This window comes from Lissotriton helveticus, chromosome 10, assembly GCF_964261635.1.
Source record: "Lissotriton helveticus chromosome 10, aLisHel1.1, whole genome shotgun sequence".
Lineage (NCBI taxonomy): Eukaryota > Metazoa > Chordata > Amphibia > Caudata > Salamandridae > Lissotriton > Lissotriton helveticus.
Genome location: NC_136071.1, coordinates 1011268070 through 1011285825, shown reverse-complemented (window position 1 = coordinate 1011285825; position 17756 = coordinate 1011268070). Strand labels below are relative to the sequence as shown.

Below are 17756 nucleotides of genomic sequence, written 5' to 3'. Positions count from 1 at the left end.
CCCCTGCGCACACACAGACACACACACGAGCGCACATACACGCACGCACACATACAGAGACACCCCCCCCCGCCGGACACATACACACACGCGCACACACACACCACACACACAAGCGCACCAAGACCCACCCCCCCCAAGCTGCCCCCCCTACAACTAAGGCCCACTTACCGCCGCTCCGAGCATCTGCAGCCTCCGCGGGGCTCTCCCTCGGGCATGGGAGCCCCGCGTCACCGCTGCTCCTCTGGCCAGGCACTCCGTGGGCGCGGGCTTCACAAGACAGAAGTCCCGCCCCACGATAGGTTTTGTTTTTGTTAGTGCGCGCGCACGTCTTGTTTTTGGAGAGCTGGTGGCGCAGGCGAAAACTTGGACCTCATTCGTAAGAACACCTGTGGAGAGGTGAGCCCGGGAGTGAGTTAGACAGCGGCTCTCCCCCGCCCCAAATCCACTCCCATGAAAACCGTCGGGCGGGAGACTGCTGTTGCAGGAAAGCGGCGACGAAGTTGGTTTCGGAAGTGACTGCTGGCTTTAGCAGAAAAACAGACAAACCACAGAGAAATCGAGCCTGGCAGGGCTAACTGGGCTTGAACTGGGGTTTCCCTTGAAACCATGTTGAGTCTGCAGATGACACAACTTAACAATTAGCACAACTCTACGCACCGCAGCAACTTTATATATATACGGAGTTCAAATATATGCTCTGTCCGTGTGCTGTGCGGGTATCCATGCTGCGCTTACCCCATGAATGGTGCTTGCATTGCTTCTGTTGCCGATGCTAGTCTTGTGCGCGAGGGAAGCTGTCTGCGTTTTTGAAGAATCTGGTGCAACTGCTGTCATTCTCACGCGCGCGTCGGAAGTTTCACTGCTTCTGGGTGCAATAAATGTGTTCTGCGTGTGAGGCGACTTTGTACCGTTCTTGCGTGTGTTATAAATAGTCTGTCTGTCCTGGTGAATCTTGGACTTATGCTGACTGACATGTACCTGTATTATTAGCAAGTGAAGCTTGCGCCACTGCTGCACATGCTCTGCCCCTTCTGTGTGTGAGAGGAAGCCGGGCACTGTTGCAGCGTAGTCACCGTTTGTTGTATTTGCTTGAGGGCAGATTGCATTTCTCTTGCCCTTGCTGTAGCCGTTTTGGGGTGCAAGAGTGCGCTGGAGCTCTGTAGGTTGCACTTGTGTCTGTGTGTGAGTGAAGCTTGTACTCCCGGTGCCTGTGTTGTGTGACAGGAAAACAGATGCAGCTGCTTCCCAGGCTATGTCTGTTTTGTATAACTGTGACTATTGCTGTATCTGATTTGTATGTGTGAAGATCAGAGCTATGTGAATAATAACTGCGTCAGCCCCGTGCGTGAGGTACATCATCAGAGCTGTGTGAATAATAATTGCGTGAGCCCCGTGCGTGAGGTGCATCATCAGAGCTGTGTGAATAATAACTGCGTCAGCCCCGTGTGTGAGGTGCATCATCAGAGCTGTGTGAATAATAACAGCTGTGAGCCCGTGTCTGAGGTGTATCATCAGAGCTGTGTGAATAATAACTGCGTCAGCCCCGTGCTGAGGTGCATCATCAGAGCTGTGTGAATAATAACTGCGTCAGCCCCGTGCTGAGGTGCATCATCAGAGCTGTGTGAATAATAACTGCGTCAGCCCCGTGTGTGAGGTGCATCATCAGAGCTGTGTGAATAATAACAGCTGTGAGCCCGTGCCTGAGGTGCATCATCAGAGCTGTGTGAATAATAACAGCTGTGAGCCCGTGTCTGAGGTGTATCATCAGAGCTGTGTGAATAATAACAGCTGTGAGCCCGTGCCTGAGGTGCATCATCAGAGCAGTGTGAATAATAACTGCGTCAGCCCCGTTCGTGAGGTGCATCATCAGAGCTGTGTGAATAATGACAGCTGTGAGCAACAGCATACTCTTGCACACACTCTCACTGCTCACCAATTCAAAGTTTGTTAAAAATGTTATGCAACGCATTGTCATACACAATGCCAATAACTCAAACTTTAATGCTGCGAGACCTATTGCATTGTAAATGCTTGTTAGTAATGACAGTGGGACTGTTCCTCATTGCTGACATTAACTCCATCTCTATTAGAACTATTTAGTATTAGGATCAGAATATAGATTTGCAACCAAGACAGAGCTGCCTTAATGCCCATAGTATCACCTTCAAGGGCAGTACACTCTTCATACCTAAACGTGGCCCAGTTAGTGAATTAGATAGCTAAGAATGTTGCGGATATTTGCAAATTTGGGGTATTTTGAACTTGTAAAGACATGCTGTACAGGTATTTTTCAAGATATGGGATGCAGCATGGATTTGAGCTTACTGCAGGCAAAGCTTGTTTTGATATCAGGGAAATCATTGGTAAAAACCAGGCCAGCAGACCATAAAGCAGGCCCACAAACAGTCAAAAGAATTGCTCACGCACTTGCCTGTAGGAGCAGCCCACACAGAACTGCCCAAATGCCCTATAGGCCAGTCCAACCTTGTGATATATATACACAACAATTCTTTATAAAGTGCCACTTTTATGGGCACAAAGTAGAAACAAATTGCATAAAACGTTGAAAACGAACAGCTGGCAAACATTTACGTTAACATAAAACTTGCATTTTTCGAGAGAGAGCCAGTGTGTGTGTTGTTGGAAGTAATATCCTTTCCGATGATTTTTTTCTTGTTTACAGCAATAGCATGTTTGTGGGCACATTTGACTGTGTGCTGAACCATCAACAGCAATGAGCTGGTGTGCCAGAAATAGTGGTTAGCAAGGTACTCTGTCTGAACGGTGTAGGAGGTAAAACGGCCTGCTGGGTATTTGCAATATTCAGAAACCTAAAAAATAGTGTTGCTTTCCACTATCCCCTGTGCTGCCTCTTCCCAAGGATGAGATGATGGGGTTTACCTTGCCCCAAGGGGATAGGTGGGGAGCAAGATCTTACAGGAAAACGTGGAGAGGGGCAACGGGTAGGGTGGAGTGGGTTTGAGGATACTTGTCCCAGCCAGGGCAACAGGCAACGACCAGGGCCACTTTCTTTACTTGGGGCACCAGAAATCCACCAGTTAGTGCTTGTCAGCTTCAAAATCTGGATAAAACCTCTCTAGTGACATTTCTTTCTCAAAGCAGATAAAGCTGTCCCCACCCATGAATCACATGTTTTTTCACCTATCATGTAGGCATGATCATACTTTTACTACTCCTAGTTCTAGTTCTAATGAGACAGGTAACTGTTAAGCAACTTGTTTATCTGTTGTGATTCTAATGAGTAGGAATTCGTGGTGGACCATAACCAGTCATAAACCAGCAGGTACGCGCTCTAAACAAAGTTTATATTACCAGCCCTGTGGACATGTGCCTCTCAATGCGACTCTAGAGGCAGCTAAATGTTATCAGTGTTTTCCATTTGTAAGCACACTCTGAATGTCTCGGTGCAAATCATGACAACTGAGGCGTCAAAGCATGCACCTCAGGGAACACGGGATGGCAGTGTAACAAAATAAATTACTGGAAGATCTCAATAAAAAACACAAAATAAAACAGGGAGCACTTCTCTTCACTACTACCATTGCAGCCCAACAAGTATATGAGTCAAATAAATAAAATATCTTTTATTATTTGGTCATTCATACCCAGCTTTACTCATTAGCACAATGTTTTCTATAAGACCTAATGCAACATAAGGAGGCCACAAACCAAAATGTTAACTGCTAGAGTAGCTTGAATAATCTGCTATATATTGCCAGTATAAACCATAGACTCTCTTCCAGGCACATTGGTGGATGGGTATTGGGCAGCTGCAGAGATCGGCCTACCAGAAGGCTTGAAATCAAGGCTGCCCACTGTTGAGCAGGTATTAATGAAAAGCGAACAGGGTGTTGGACCTGGCTTTGCAGGGTCACCCCAGATTTTTGCCTACCTCTGCTAAACCCGTTTTTAGGTCTCGGCCTGATCCAGTGCATGCGCTGAGCTGGCCGAGGCATTTAGTAGCTGCTTTGAAAAGTGCTACTTTCCCGGCGACCAGCTTATTATCACGCGCACATGTGCGTAATAGCTAGCTGGTGGCCGGCAAGGTAGCACTTGCGGTGACGCGCGTGCTGCGCACCACTCGCGTGTTTTTTTTTTTATTTCATTCCGCGGCCGCGCTGCTTTACTTTTACGGCCGTGCGGCCAATGCTTGTTAAAATATAGGCCTACATTATCTAGAATCAGTCTAAACGTGGTTTCACAAACCTGGTAACTTAGTTAAATGTTACTTATAAAACCGTGAGGTGGCAAGTCAACACCAAAATGTCTGGGTACAGCCACCCTACACCATCTTTTTTCCGACCGCCTGGAGCTCACTCAACAGACAAGCTAAAGTAATCACAAAGAGGAAGACCGTTTGAGAGTAGAAGACGCAATGAGTGGCTGTGTCTAGCAGGGGATACCCAGGAGAACATCCGGACCAAATTAAGATCTCACTTTAGAATCACAAGTTCTTGGTAAGGAATGTGTGACAAATCTTTAATAAACTGCATCTAAACAGGTGATTCAAACAATGACGACTGGTCTGGCAAATGCAAGAAGTGCCAAAAAATAACCTTTATTAGTGTCCATTGCAAGTTCTCGCCAGGCCAAAGACAAACCAGAACAATAAAACATCAGAGTTGTTTGGCTTGTAAGGGTCTGTGCTGCGGACCGCAAACAAGGCCACAAATTAGTTTCAGTGCCTGGCCTAAATGGACATTGTGGAGGATGTTTGACCGTGAGAATGACCTGCACAACCTCAAGTGGTAGATTGACCTCCATCAATTCCTGCAGCTCACTCCCCATGTTTGCAGTGTAGATTGTGCACGTTCATGCGCTAAACCCTGCCCAGTGGCAGCGACAAAAGAGGCTCCATCAGCATACCTGGATGACATCAGACAGGTTTCCTTGTTGCTCAGCCCAATGAGACTTCAGATCCCACTGCAGAGCCTGCTTATGCCACCTGGCGAAGTGGGAAAGCAACATGCATGAGGCCAACAGGCTAAGAAGCCTCAGAGTTGCTCTTTCCAAGATCCAGGACCACGGCTACAATATGAGGAGCATCACAAGAATGCCCTGGATTCCCTGCAACCAAGAGAAGCACCAGAAATGCACTGTGTCCAAGAGCTCCGAGAAAGTAAAGTCTTTGCAAAGAAATCAGGTGTGAACGATAGTCCCAATGATGTCAGGTGGTTCATATTCGTCTGGAGGTGGTCTAAAGATTGACTGTGGCAAGGTTGCCTTCAAAAGCCAGTAGTTTTGTTAGGGGAAACTGGTATCCCCAACCTCCGAAGATGTGCAGCAACCACAGCCATTACTTTCGTGGTGTTGTCTAGAAGCAAACCTTCTGGAGGACCCTCGAAAGACAAGCTGAAGAGCAAACTGTCTGGCAAGGGTGGAAAGGTCCAAGCAACTTACTGCAGATCTACATGTTGCAGGCCAGAACCAGTCTTTTCTTCAAAAGGAGGGATCAAGATATGTATTTCAGTCATAAATGGAGTCAGAACCAGATCCCGCTCAGATGCTGGCGATGTCAGGACCAGCATAGGTTACAGAGCCAGAATGGAAGTCTGCACCGGAGTTGGTGGGTACCCAAAAAAGATTCTAGGGGGCTCAAACATTGCTGATGATGCATCTGATTTTTTTTAAAACACACTTTATTGGCATTTAGTCTTACTTATCACATACAATGCACCATAAGGAATATATTTTCAGCATATACAAATATTGGACCTATGAAGTTAGTAACGGCAGCTCATATAACAACTTTCGTACAAAGTATAGAGCATAGCCCCCATACCCAGCTCCCTAATTCTCCTTCTGGATGCAGTGTAACAAAGGCTTCAGAGGGGTCTCTCGTTAGCAGCTGCACGTACATGCGATATGTCACACTCGTGCGCAGGGTAGGTCTGGGTTTAGTGTTAAATTGAATGTCCTCTTGGATCATTGCTTAAAGTCCCGCATAACATTTCTATCGGATCATAAATAATCGTAGACAGCGCCCTACCCTCAGGCTATGACAACATTAATGACCATATGCATCTGTGAAATTTGTGTACACATAACTATTGCGCTCTGGATTATTAAAGTGGCAATGTAACCAACTGCAACCGGACCAATTACCCTCCCCCATGAGCCCCTCCCTCCAACCACTATTCCCTACTTTAACTATACTCTCCCATTCCTCCGCCATCCCCCCCTCAACACGCTCCACCACCCCCCACCCCCCACCCCCCCAGGGGTGTTGTGGTGCAGTCCCAGTGGGCTGTAAAGGGGTTGTCCGCTTAACTCCTATCTCACAATTGGACCAGTAGATACTATGTAGTAAGATGTATCTCACTATCCAGTGTGGGGTATCAGTGTGCAACCAAGTAGTACTCAGCGACTTCCTGTCTTCTTGACCCCCTACTGCCGGTGTGTCCCGGGGCTATGCGCAGGGGTCCCTCCATACTCGTCTGCAGGGAGTGTGAGTTCCATGACCAATCTCTCCCAGGCTCTCGCCCTCTCGAACGCCTGTTCATTGCCTGTTCTATGCGCCATTTGTAAACGGACCTCCCCCTCAAATCGGGCCCATTTACTAAACTCCTGCTTCCATTTATTTACATTGGGACCTTTGCTCACCTTCCACTGCGAGGTTATGGCTCTTTTAGCTAAGAGGAAACCCAGATCAATAAATTTACTAGTGATTTTCTTTTTTGGGGTGTGGGGAAACCAATGAAGTATGCAGTGCGCCATAGTGGGTTGTATGTCCCTCTCGGTAACGTCCCCTAATGGTGCCGTCACCTCTTGTCAAAAGGAATCGAGTTCCGGACACGTCCATACCATGTGCTTGAAATCTGCGCCCTCCTGAGTACATCTCTGACAGGCACAGGACAGTGCTGGAAAGTATTTGTGTAAGCGGGCCGGTGTCAGGTAAGCCCTATGTATAATGTAAAAATGCACCAGCTGGAACCGCGCATTTCGCGAACTCTTCCAGGCTCTCTCCACTTTCCCGCCCCACGCCGGATCTGGTATTTCCACTCTTATGTCCACTTCCCATTTCGTCTTCAAGTCTACCATTGGTGTTAGAGCTTCGTGGGTCATGCGCCTATACAAGCTAGAGACCGCCTTTACTGTACCCGCCGCGACCACAACATACTGGCAGCCTTTTGAGGTGGGCGGTTCAGTCAAGCCCGCCTTCCAGTGTTTTCAAATCGCTGTCGTGAGCGCAGCATGCACCAGGAAGTCTCCCCCAGGTAATTCAAAACGGTCTCTGAGGACATCAAATGGCAGCATATTGCCGTCCTCGTATAGGTCTCCTGTGGTCGCTAAACCCTGTTGCTCCCAGTTCTCCAATATGCGCCAGGTCCCTCCATGTGGCAGTGCCCTACACACTTTTAAAGGGATATCGGGTGCATGAGGGGTCACTATTCCCCCTCGTCTTAAATATCTGTGCCAACATTTACATGCTGTGGAAAACTCCTGAGTGAGCTGCATATCTCCAAGCGGGAGGCGTAGTAGTATGCGAGATAGCACCTGCAAGGGGCCCGTCGGTTCACCTGCCTCCCCCTCTTCCTTAGTGGCCCTCGCCACCCACTGGGTGAGCCATTTAAGTTGAGCAGCTAGGTAGTATGTCTCGTAGTCTGGGACTGCTAATCCCCCCCTCTGCTCGGGGTCTCATGAGCGTCCTAAGCACCACCCTGCGCCTGCCCGACCCCACAGAAAGGAACTGACCATTCCCCGAAGAAAGTAGCTCGCCGGAATCCAGATCGGGAGAGTCCTAAAGTAGTAGAGCAGGCGCGGCAGTGTCACCATTTTGAGCAGTGCCACTCGTCCCGCTACAGATAAAGGGAGGGTGCCCCAAAACTCAAAATTAGCTTTGGCACCCCTAATTGCCTTCCCCACGTTTCCGTCCAGGATGTCTCCCCGTTCGTGGTAAATCACTGTACCCAAGTAGGGCAAACGTCTCTCTTCCCAGTTCACCCCTTCTGTAGATCGCGGGCATTCTCTTCCTCCGGGAGTCGGGAATAGGCACGACTTCGTCCAGTTGACTTTCAACCCTGCAACCCCGCTTAGGGCTCTCGGCAATGATTTTGCTCCCTGCAGGGCCTCCCCCGTATCTGCCAAACACATTTATAGATCGTCCGCATAAAGTGCGATATGGTGGATCTGCCCATAAACGTCCAATCCCTGGAATGCTTGCCCCAAGCGGGCATGCGCCGCAAGAGGTTCCACCGCCATAGCGAACAGCAACGGGGAAAGGGGGCAGCCCTGGCGCGTGCCCCTACCCACTTTACATGCATCGGAGATCACCCCTCCCGTTCGCACTCTGGCCGTGGCGTCTTTGTACAACAAGGCCGTCCAGCTCACAAAATCTGGCCCCAGCCCCATCCGTCTCATGACATGGAAGAGGTAATCCCACTCCAGACTATCGAAAGCCTTTTCGATGTTGCAGCAAACACCGCTGCGGTATCTACTTCATAGGTGTCAGCCTCCAGAACATGTAGGAGCCGTCGTATATTAAGCGCTGTGTTGCGGGCGGGGATGAACCCGGACTGATCAGTATGGATCAACGTGGACATGTGGGGCAGCAGCCGGGTCGCTAGGATTTTCCTCAGGATTTTGTAATCCAGATTTAGCATGCTGATGATGGGTTTGATGATGGCAACTCGACCCCCTAGCAGATGTGCCAGAGGGAACTGGAAGGCGCCAAAAATGATGCACCATGGGTTTCTTAAAAGCCTTCATCTGCTTTGGAGCAAAAGGACCAGTAGCAAAGTTGGCCCCTCAATTGGGTGTCGGGGCAGGATAAGACTGCCACTGTGACATACTTAAAACTTCTCTATAGACAGAGTAGTGCGATGACGTTGACTCCTACTTCAACCACGTAATTTTTTTTCCCCACTTACTGGACAATTTCGACAGTGATGAAGACCTGTCACAGGAGGACTCAATAGCAAGAATGAGAAGTGTCCTATTTGGAGCAGGAACGGGACTAGCACAAGGTATAGGACTTCCTCGCTGTTCAGCAATGTACAGTTTTGCTTCACATTAGAGGATCGTGTTTGGATGCAAGAGGGCACATTCTTTGCACAACTTGGAGTTGGGCCGCAACCCCAACCAAAAAAAGGCACACCTCGTGAGGGTCACTACCGGGGCAGAAAGAAGTCAACACTAAGTTGCACACTGCCACAGAGGTGCACAGGAGTACTGCAGTGAAAACATTTGGTTCCAGTCTGGCGCCTGAAGAATATGCTAAAGGTGAGGATTCTGCAGATAGAAGTATCCATCAGAATTAACTGTAGCAGTGACAACACTGCATGATGGAAGGCTGGCTGAGTCTGGAATTAATTAAAGGTGCGTTGTGTTATTAGCACAGTATGTGCCCAGCGATATTATTTTGGAGCTTTAAAAGGGATATAGGGCCAGATGTACAACCATTCCGTTTTGCAAATTGAGATTTTTTACAACTCGCAATTTGCAATTTGCAATTTGAATGTACTAATGTGTCTCAGACACATTTACCAATTCCCAATGGGATTGCAAATGACCTGCCTCATCAATATTAATGAGGGCACATTCCCAGTGGGCCCATTCCCAGTGACCCACTGGGAATGGGCAATAACACTGGGATAGTGGCCTCCTGGAGACAGAAGACCACCATTTCTGTGTTTGCTTTTTAAATAAAGCACTTTTTTCTGGTTCAAATGTGGCCAGTTTTCCTTAAAGGAAAAGGGGATGAGTTTAAAAGAAAACGTTTTCTTTTAATTTTTAAGGGCAGGCAGTTGTCCAGGGGAACCACTGGCAGCAAACATTTTTTTTTTAAAGAGCAGCCAAACACAAAGAGGAAGGGGGGCCCCTGGGCACCCCTTCCCCTTTACGACTGGCTTACCACCAATTTGAAATTGGTTGTATCTGGGATTGTTTTGTGACTGTATTTGCAGCTGTGAAGCAATCATACACCCCCCTGCAACTTGCTATTAGGAAGGGACACCCTGGCATGCGACTTCTTAATAGCAAGTCACAAACCCCATTTTGCAAGTCTGTAATAGGTTACCAACTCGCAAAGTAGGGTTTGTACATGATACAACCCTTTTTTAGAGGTTGAAAATTGCACTTTTTCCATTTGTGACCGCTACAAACATACATTTGGCCCCTGGTCCAGTGATGTTTTCCGCCAGATGTAATGTAATGTCAATTTGGCTAATTGGATTTTCATTTTAGCAACCAAAAATGAGATTAAGTAGAAAATGTTACCTCTTACAAACATGTTTTAATTGGAAAACCTATGTTAAAAGTGGTGCCCTCAGGATCCCACATTTGTGTGAAGAAATTACACTGTTTGTGGATATAAGAAAGAATGCCATGACAGAAAGAATGGCGATACAACTTACTAGGCCAGTGTGGGTATAAAATTTAGCCTCAAACTCCACACCTCTACTGAACATTCATGGTAACTGCAAACTTGAACCAACAAAATTAGTCTGGAGAAAAGGCATGCCTATAAAACCAGAACATAAAACTCATTGAATGTCCAAAGTACCATTGCATTAAAGGTTTTTCACAATTTGTAATGTGAAAGAGAATTAAATAAGGTCTTAAAGCTCTATAATCAAGCAGAGCTGGTTTTATACAGTCAGTTCAGAACCATCATATCAAGGCAGAAAAGTGTATATGCGATTGGAAAAGACAAAGTGAAATGACTAATAGATAACAAGGTGAAGACACTTGATGTACATCAGCTGTATTTGGCAGCAGAGTGATATAAAATTCTGGGTGAAACAAAAACAGTTGCTAAGCCTCTGCATATATATGGTCTTGATTTTGGTTACCTATTTTATCTTAATACCTGGTAAGTTGTCAAGACATGTGACAACAGATTGCATCTACTTGCACCTAGAAGGTCCACCTTCTGACAGACATCAGTCTTCAATTTGTCAAAATTGGTTTTGGCACGTCGTACTTGACCTTGGACCTGGGGTAAAGACATGTACAATGTTACAATTATTATAGTTTTTGTGTCACATCATCTGCCTTGCCTGAATTTCAAAGTGATTGCTTCTTTTGATGTTCAGTTGCAGGCAGGTATTTTAAATGAAATGCCTTACCTAGATACAGCTTGGCAGGAAAGGCTCCTTTCTACCTAGTGCTTCACCAAACATGTGAAACCACAGTGTTAAGTTCTTATGACAAATATTTTAGCTGAAAATCAAGCTTTTTCTTACAAATGAAAAATTGTAAATTATTTGGATTACAAATTATTTACAAAAAGGACAACCTAACTCTATAGCAAATCCCAATACATTACAATCTTCCCACAACAATGGTAATACACGCAGAAAGAGCAAATGATACTTAGGAGGTGTAATAATTAGATTTGCACTGAACCTTCCTCATTTTATCAAGCCTTTTAACATATGAGGGACACACAAGTTAAAGCTATTGATTCCTTTCAATCAACGGCTAGTGATGATTTGTGGCCTTGAAGTGATCATCAATTCACAAAAACGTGCTGCCAAGTAGAAGTGGATACATGTGAAGTAACCTTCAGAGAGGGGATGGACTGGATCAAAATCACAAATTATTTGCTATTCAACTGTTGCCCACATTATGAGTTGGATGCACGTTGGTCTGGGGATACCGATACCAGAATCTACAGTACCAGACAGCATCTCTGCATTAAAGTCCGGCCATTAGGGTTTTTTTCTAGCAAAATGTGGAGTAAGTGCTTTGGACCCAGAGTTATTGGGTGGTTTTCCTGGCGTTCTTTTCATATGTTGGCACCACCATGCTCACATTTTCCAAGTATTAGTATGTGTGTTGGGGGGGGGGGGGGGTGGCGTGGGAGGATGAATGACAATTGAGGAGGGTGAATGTGCAAGGCACACTTGTTACTGTCTGGGGGAACCTGGTCTGTTAACCCCAGACTACTGCTGCCCCTGCCGTGATACAACTTCAACAGGCCAAATTGTCTCTGGGCCCAGACATGTAGGGTCTGGCACTTTAAGACCAAATAAATAAGGGCCCGGAAATACTTGGAATTGCGACTTGGGATATTTCAGACTTGGGGTGTATCATCCAGACCAATAACTATGGGTGAAATACCCCAAATCCTAACAAATAACACAGTAAGTAGAATAAGTAGTCATAATTTGTAAAATATTTTCCTGATCCTGCAATTATGGACCTGAAACATTCAAATCAATTTAAACTCCCTCCAAGTATATGCTGGAGGTGGATTGTAGCCATGTGCATTGATGTTGCTGGATAATAATTAAGCAATAGGTCTTTACTTTTTGAGAAAGACCTCAGTGTGAAAGGAAGTGCTGAATAAAACATTTCACTGTCTTTCGAAAGAAATATAAGGCAAGTCTTGTCCTTAAGAACGGAGTGGCCCCCCCACATTTTTGCAGACATAAAGAGTGTCTGTCAGACTAAGCAAAGGTCATACTGACAGACACTTAATATTCAGGTAAGGCAGCCAGGTGCTGTACAAGCGAGATCTGCAGAAGTGCCTGAGCTGAACTTTGTTGGGCTAAGGATTTCACAGCTCTGTGGCAGAGACCAAACTCCTCAGCCCTGCAAATGTCTTGAGGACCTCCCTCTCATGGGGGGGGAGGGGGGGCGGCTTACCTCCCACCACCAGAGATCACTGCTGTAGCCAGGTAAGTTTGCTTTTTTAATGCTTTGTGCGTGCATATCTACGTATGGTCGTACGTGTATAAGCGTGTGCATGGGTGTGTGTATGTGCTTGTGAATATATGGGTGTGGATGTAGATGTGTAACTATGTGTGTGCATATGCCCTCCCACCCCCGCTCAAATACCGGACGCCACTGGTCCAGTATCATTTTGCTGAATAACTAAAATGGTGTCAAAAGGTTAGGCTGGCTAATAAAAAATAAATTAAAAAAAAGATCTATAACACTATTAGTCTGAGAAGTACATTTTGCTGCCACAAATGATCAAAAATAGACAACTGTACCAGAAAAACTCAGGAGCTCAACTATTGGTTACTAGAGGAATCAATATCACTGGGCATCCTCCTGTAACAAATGCCTGCTTCCTACCTTTCGATACTTTTCCATCTGCTTGTAAATGTCAGGGTCCAGTTCTTGCGATACATCTTTCATCCAAAGCAGTGCTCCTCTGTATTCAGTCCGAGACTGTTCCATTCTATTTACAGTCAACCAGGTGTCCGAGATTGCCCGATATCGAAAAGTCTCCACCTCCTGATAGAGCCTGCATAGAGGGCTACGCAATGCCAACCTGAAAAACAGGTCGGTATATTTTGTAACAATAACTTGAATTTTTTTCGTCTTTAACATGCAGCCTTTACTCCAATAAATAATAAAGAGTTCACAGTGAAAATTTCTGTCAGTCGTCTGAACTACTAAGAACACATGCCGTGCTGGACAGATCACTATGTTCTAATACACTTAAGTTTCTGCTGGACTGAATGGCAGATATATTTTAGTCAGAGACCTTAGTTAATCACTAAGATGTATACAGCAATGCTAATATTGGACTAGCAGCAGCTAAAGCTTCTAATGGCTATGGTCCCAGGAACTCATATCTAAAGTGAATTTTCAGGTTCACTCAGTCCTGCCTGTACTGATGATCATTTTCAATCACACACGCCATCAAATCAAGAAAACCAGTGAAGTCCAAGCTCATTCAGTATTCTCCAACAACCCGTGTCCAACCTTATGATGTACTAGTTTATAGAGTTGTGTGTTCTCTCCCAACTAAAAAACAACTTTGTCACCAGCAACAAACCTCCATTTTACATTCACTACTGTAACTCCAAGCAACTTGGGCTATATGCGAACAGTACCTCGCATAGTTTATAAACCATTGTGATTCATCCAACCGTCACATTTAAGCTCGCCGACTCTGCAAGAGAATACCTTTATGACACCACCAACAGAACTATCCAGGCATTAATATTCCACAAACCCAACAGCATGCAACAACCAAGAAAGAGGGGCGTGGCTAGCAGCCAACGAAGATGGTAGCAGCCTAACGAGGCTCCCGCACCCACCGCCCGTAATCCGTCAAATCATCCTTCTTGCAGCTCGGGGACCCCGCGAAAAACCGGGTGAACCCGAGCACCACACTGCTGCCTTCTCCGGTGCCGCGGGAGCGCTGTTTCCTGCGCCGAGAGAGGCGAGATAGCCCGAAACTACACTGCGGACCGAAGCGCAAGATGGCGGCGTCCCCGTAACTGCTGGGACACCGGGACCCATAGCGCGAATCCTGGAGCCCGACTGCGGGGGCTGGAGTGTGGCCCGGGTGTGCTCGGGAGCGGCTGCCAGTCGGCGGAATCCTGCGGACCTCCTTCAACTGCGAGGCGCCGCCGGAGGACAGAGCTCGGCGCCCCGCCGACCCAGACGCGACTCCTCCCTGCCCGGGAGACTGAAATCGAGGCCCCGGCTCCAACGGGGGCCTACTACCCCCGAAATAGATGAGAACGCCCAAACGGGCCCGGGGGGGCCCCAGCTGCTGCTCCATCCCACCGAGCGCCCCGGATGAGCCCGGGCTTCCAAGTGAGTACCTGACCCCCGGAGTCCAGCAGGAAACGGCCGCGGGGAAGAGCCGAAGAGCGGTGCCCTGGCGGCGAGAAAAACGGACTAGGGACATTCTGGCTGCCCGAATCTAGAGAACAGCTCTCACCCCGTCTCTGGGTCTGAATTAAGGTGCTCTGTCCAACGCGGGGGGCCCTGGGAGTGCTTGGTGACCGGGGAGCCCAAGCGACGCTCACCCAACCCGGGTGTGATCGGTGGACACACCACCGGAGAGAGCGCGCCAAGCCCTGACATCGAGGGGCGGCCCCGAGCTGCCTGGGGGACAAGAATCGGGGCCCCGACTCCACTGTGGCCTCCAACTGCGACACAGACAGCGAGGAAGACCTACTTCACCTTCGCTGGGCTGGTAACACGGAGCTACCGAGGGTGACCCTGCGACCGCCCCCCCGGGCCTTGAGAGAGCATGTGCCGACCCAGCAGGCCATCGCTCCGAGGGCAGGAGACCCGCGGCTGGAGCCCTGGACACCCTGACCTCGCCGAGGCCCTCGCCTGTTGAGAACCTTGAGGAGCGGGTGAGCAAAATCTTTGGAGGTCCTGGAGGCCTGTACTGGGCCCTGCTCCCTAGGCCCTCCTAAAGGGAGTATTATCCAAGGAGTAGCCGGCCCACGCGACACCCGATTGAGTGGGACCCTCACGGAGCCCCCAACCCAAGGGGAGAGCCCCCGCAATTGCCCCAACAGAGCCCACGATCACGGTACCCCTGAGGCCACGCAAAGGAACTGGGGGACACCTCCGATTGGCGCAGGGAGCGTCCGCAGGCATCGGACTTCTGGCAGAGGAGCGGGGGGAGTCCCTGCAGGGAACGGTGGGTGGCCCTGCCTGGCGCACAGCAGCACAGCCGCGAGACAGACCGGAACAGGCCCGGTTCCCGCAACGACCACTGTAAACCAGCTGACCCTAAGGCGGCAGAAGACACGTTCCGTACCTACGGATAATCTCACAGGGGACCCCCACAGACGCGCCACATCAAGGCTGCCGGACGCCCCTTTCTCTCACCTCTACCCTGGTCCCCTTTGTCACGCCGCGATGGGGAAACCGAAAGGAGCGAGAGGGGATGCCAGCCCCACTACGGAAACTACGGAAGAAGCTCCTCCACCAACAACTGACCTGCAGCAAATGCAGGATACAATTCTTCAAGCGATCGCAGCCACGAAGGATGCCCTGCACCACGATATTGCTCAAGTTTCTATGGGTCTTGGACTCCTTCGAGCAGACCATGCAAAACTGGCGGATAGAGTCAAGGAGACGGAGGACGCCATAACAGTGTTGGCGCCGGCACAGAAGTCAATGGAGGGACGACTCACCGACGCGCTGGACCGCATTCAGGCCCTAGAGAGGCGGGCAGAGGATGCTGCAAACCGCAGCCGCAGAAATAACGTGCGCCTAGTGGGCCTTCCAGAGAAAAAAGAAGGTGCGGACATGGTGGGCTATCTAGATGACTGGCTAAGAACGGTGGTGGCCCCGGAGGGCCTCTCCCCTTTCTTCACTCTGGAAAGAGCGCACCGTGTCCCATCCAGACCCCCGAAACCGGGGCTGCCTCCTCGCCCAGTGGTCATCAAGCTGTTGCACTACAAAGACAGAGACTGGCTATTGCAACGGGCCAGGGAAGGTGGACCATTCCAAGTAGACAACAGCAAAGTAACCTTATTTCCGGACTATACGTTTGAGACGCAAAAAATGCACGCCTCTTTCCTCTCCATCAAAAAAGAACTACGCACGGAAGGCATCCAATACTCTCTGCTGTTCCCAGCCAGGCTCCGAATTGTGATAGATGGAAAAGCTCAGTTCTTCACAACAGCGGAGGAGGCCTGGGCCTGGTGGGACTCTTACAAAGCGGGCACGGATGGAGCACGATTTAGGGCTGAGGAGGTGCGCCAAACTCAACCGGTGAGGAAATCGAGGAGACTCCGGAGGCTGAGACAGAGATCCAGGAAACCGACGCACTCTCAAACGGAGGACGAACGAAAGGCAGCACTCCAAGCGGTGAAAGAAGTTTCGGGATCAGCTCTGCTCCGATCGGAGAAAGACTCTTGCTCGGAGGAACGGAGATCGGGCTCGGAGACTGAATTATCGGAAATGGGAAAAACTGGAGGCCCGAGAATTACGCCACAGACTTCAGAAGTGATAATCGGGAGCCGACTTTTCGGACATTCCTATTTGTCTTCTGGCGATGGCTTGCCGAGCGGCCTCTACGATCACCTGAGCAGGACGCTGTTAGACTGAAGTATCGTAAGTTGCGCTGTATATGGCGGGAGGGGACTGTGGAGACGACATCGAAAACTACCAGTAACTAGCTCACGCTCCCCAGAGCCCATAAGGCTTCCGTGATACTAATCACGGATACGTAGAGGTTCTGAGCACGATTGCTCACCTGTTTGGATGGGAACTACTTTTTTGCAGTTAGGTCCTGTTCTGGGGGGGGGGGGGGGGGGGAGGGAGCCTGGAGTAGCTGGGGGAACTCAGTGCACGTTCCAAGGGGGGGGATTTGAGGGATTTGTTGGGGGGGATGGAAGTGATGTCGAACCTATTGTCTGGCTGCCAACCATGCTTGAACTGATTCGAACGCAATGGGACTATGGCTAATATGGGTTCATTGAAATGTGTGTCCTGGAATGTGCAGGGGTTGAACACGATGACAAGGAGGCATAAAATCCACTCCTATTTAGTCCGCAGGGGAGTGCACATAGCATTCCTACAAGAAACCCACTTGACACAGATGGAGGGAGCGGCACTACAGCGTAGATGGAGGGGTCACCTCTATTATACAACATACTCTGCCTTCGCTAGAGGGGTTTTAATCTGGATAAGAGCAGGCGTCCCCTTCCAGGTCACTAGGCACACTGTGGACCCAGACGGGAGGTATGTAGCGGTTGAGGGCCTGCTCAGAGGCCGACACATAGCACTTACTAGCGTGTATGCTCCGAATGTAGATCAAGCGACGTACTTTACAAAACTCTCAAGAACACTGGCCAGCTACTTCACTGGACCGTTGCTGATTGGGGGGGACTTTAACTCAATCGTGGACACCCTACTGGACAGATCACACCCACCTTTACAGGCATCCCCAGTACACAGGCTGGCGAAGCACCGCGCAGACTGGCAGGGACAATGGGATTTATCGGATGCTTGGCGGGTACAACACCCGGGGGAACGAGACTACTCATTTTACTCCAGCCTTCATGACC

At 48.9% G+C, this 17756-nt stretch overlaps 1 protein-coding gene across 5 annotated transcripts in view; it reads right to left on the bottom strand.

The window, feature by feature from the left end:
* ICA1 (islet cell autoantigen 1) overlaps positions 1–17756 on the bottom strand; it is a 403261-nt gene that overhangs the window by 260713 nt on the left and 124792 nt on the right. For all 5 annotated transcript variants that reach the window (XM_078663689.1, XM_078663690.1, XM_078663691.1 and 2 more), the window contains exons 5-6: positions 13054–13252; positions 10835–10960 (exon numbers count right to left, since the gene is read on the bottom strand). In XM_078663689.1, coding sequence (XP_078519815.1) covers positions 10835–10960; positions 13054–13252 — 325 coding nt within the window. The remainder of the gene's footprint in view (positions 1–10834; positions 10961–13053; positions 13253–17756) is intronic.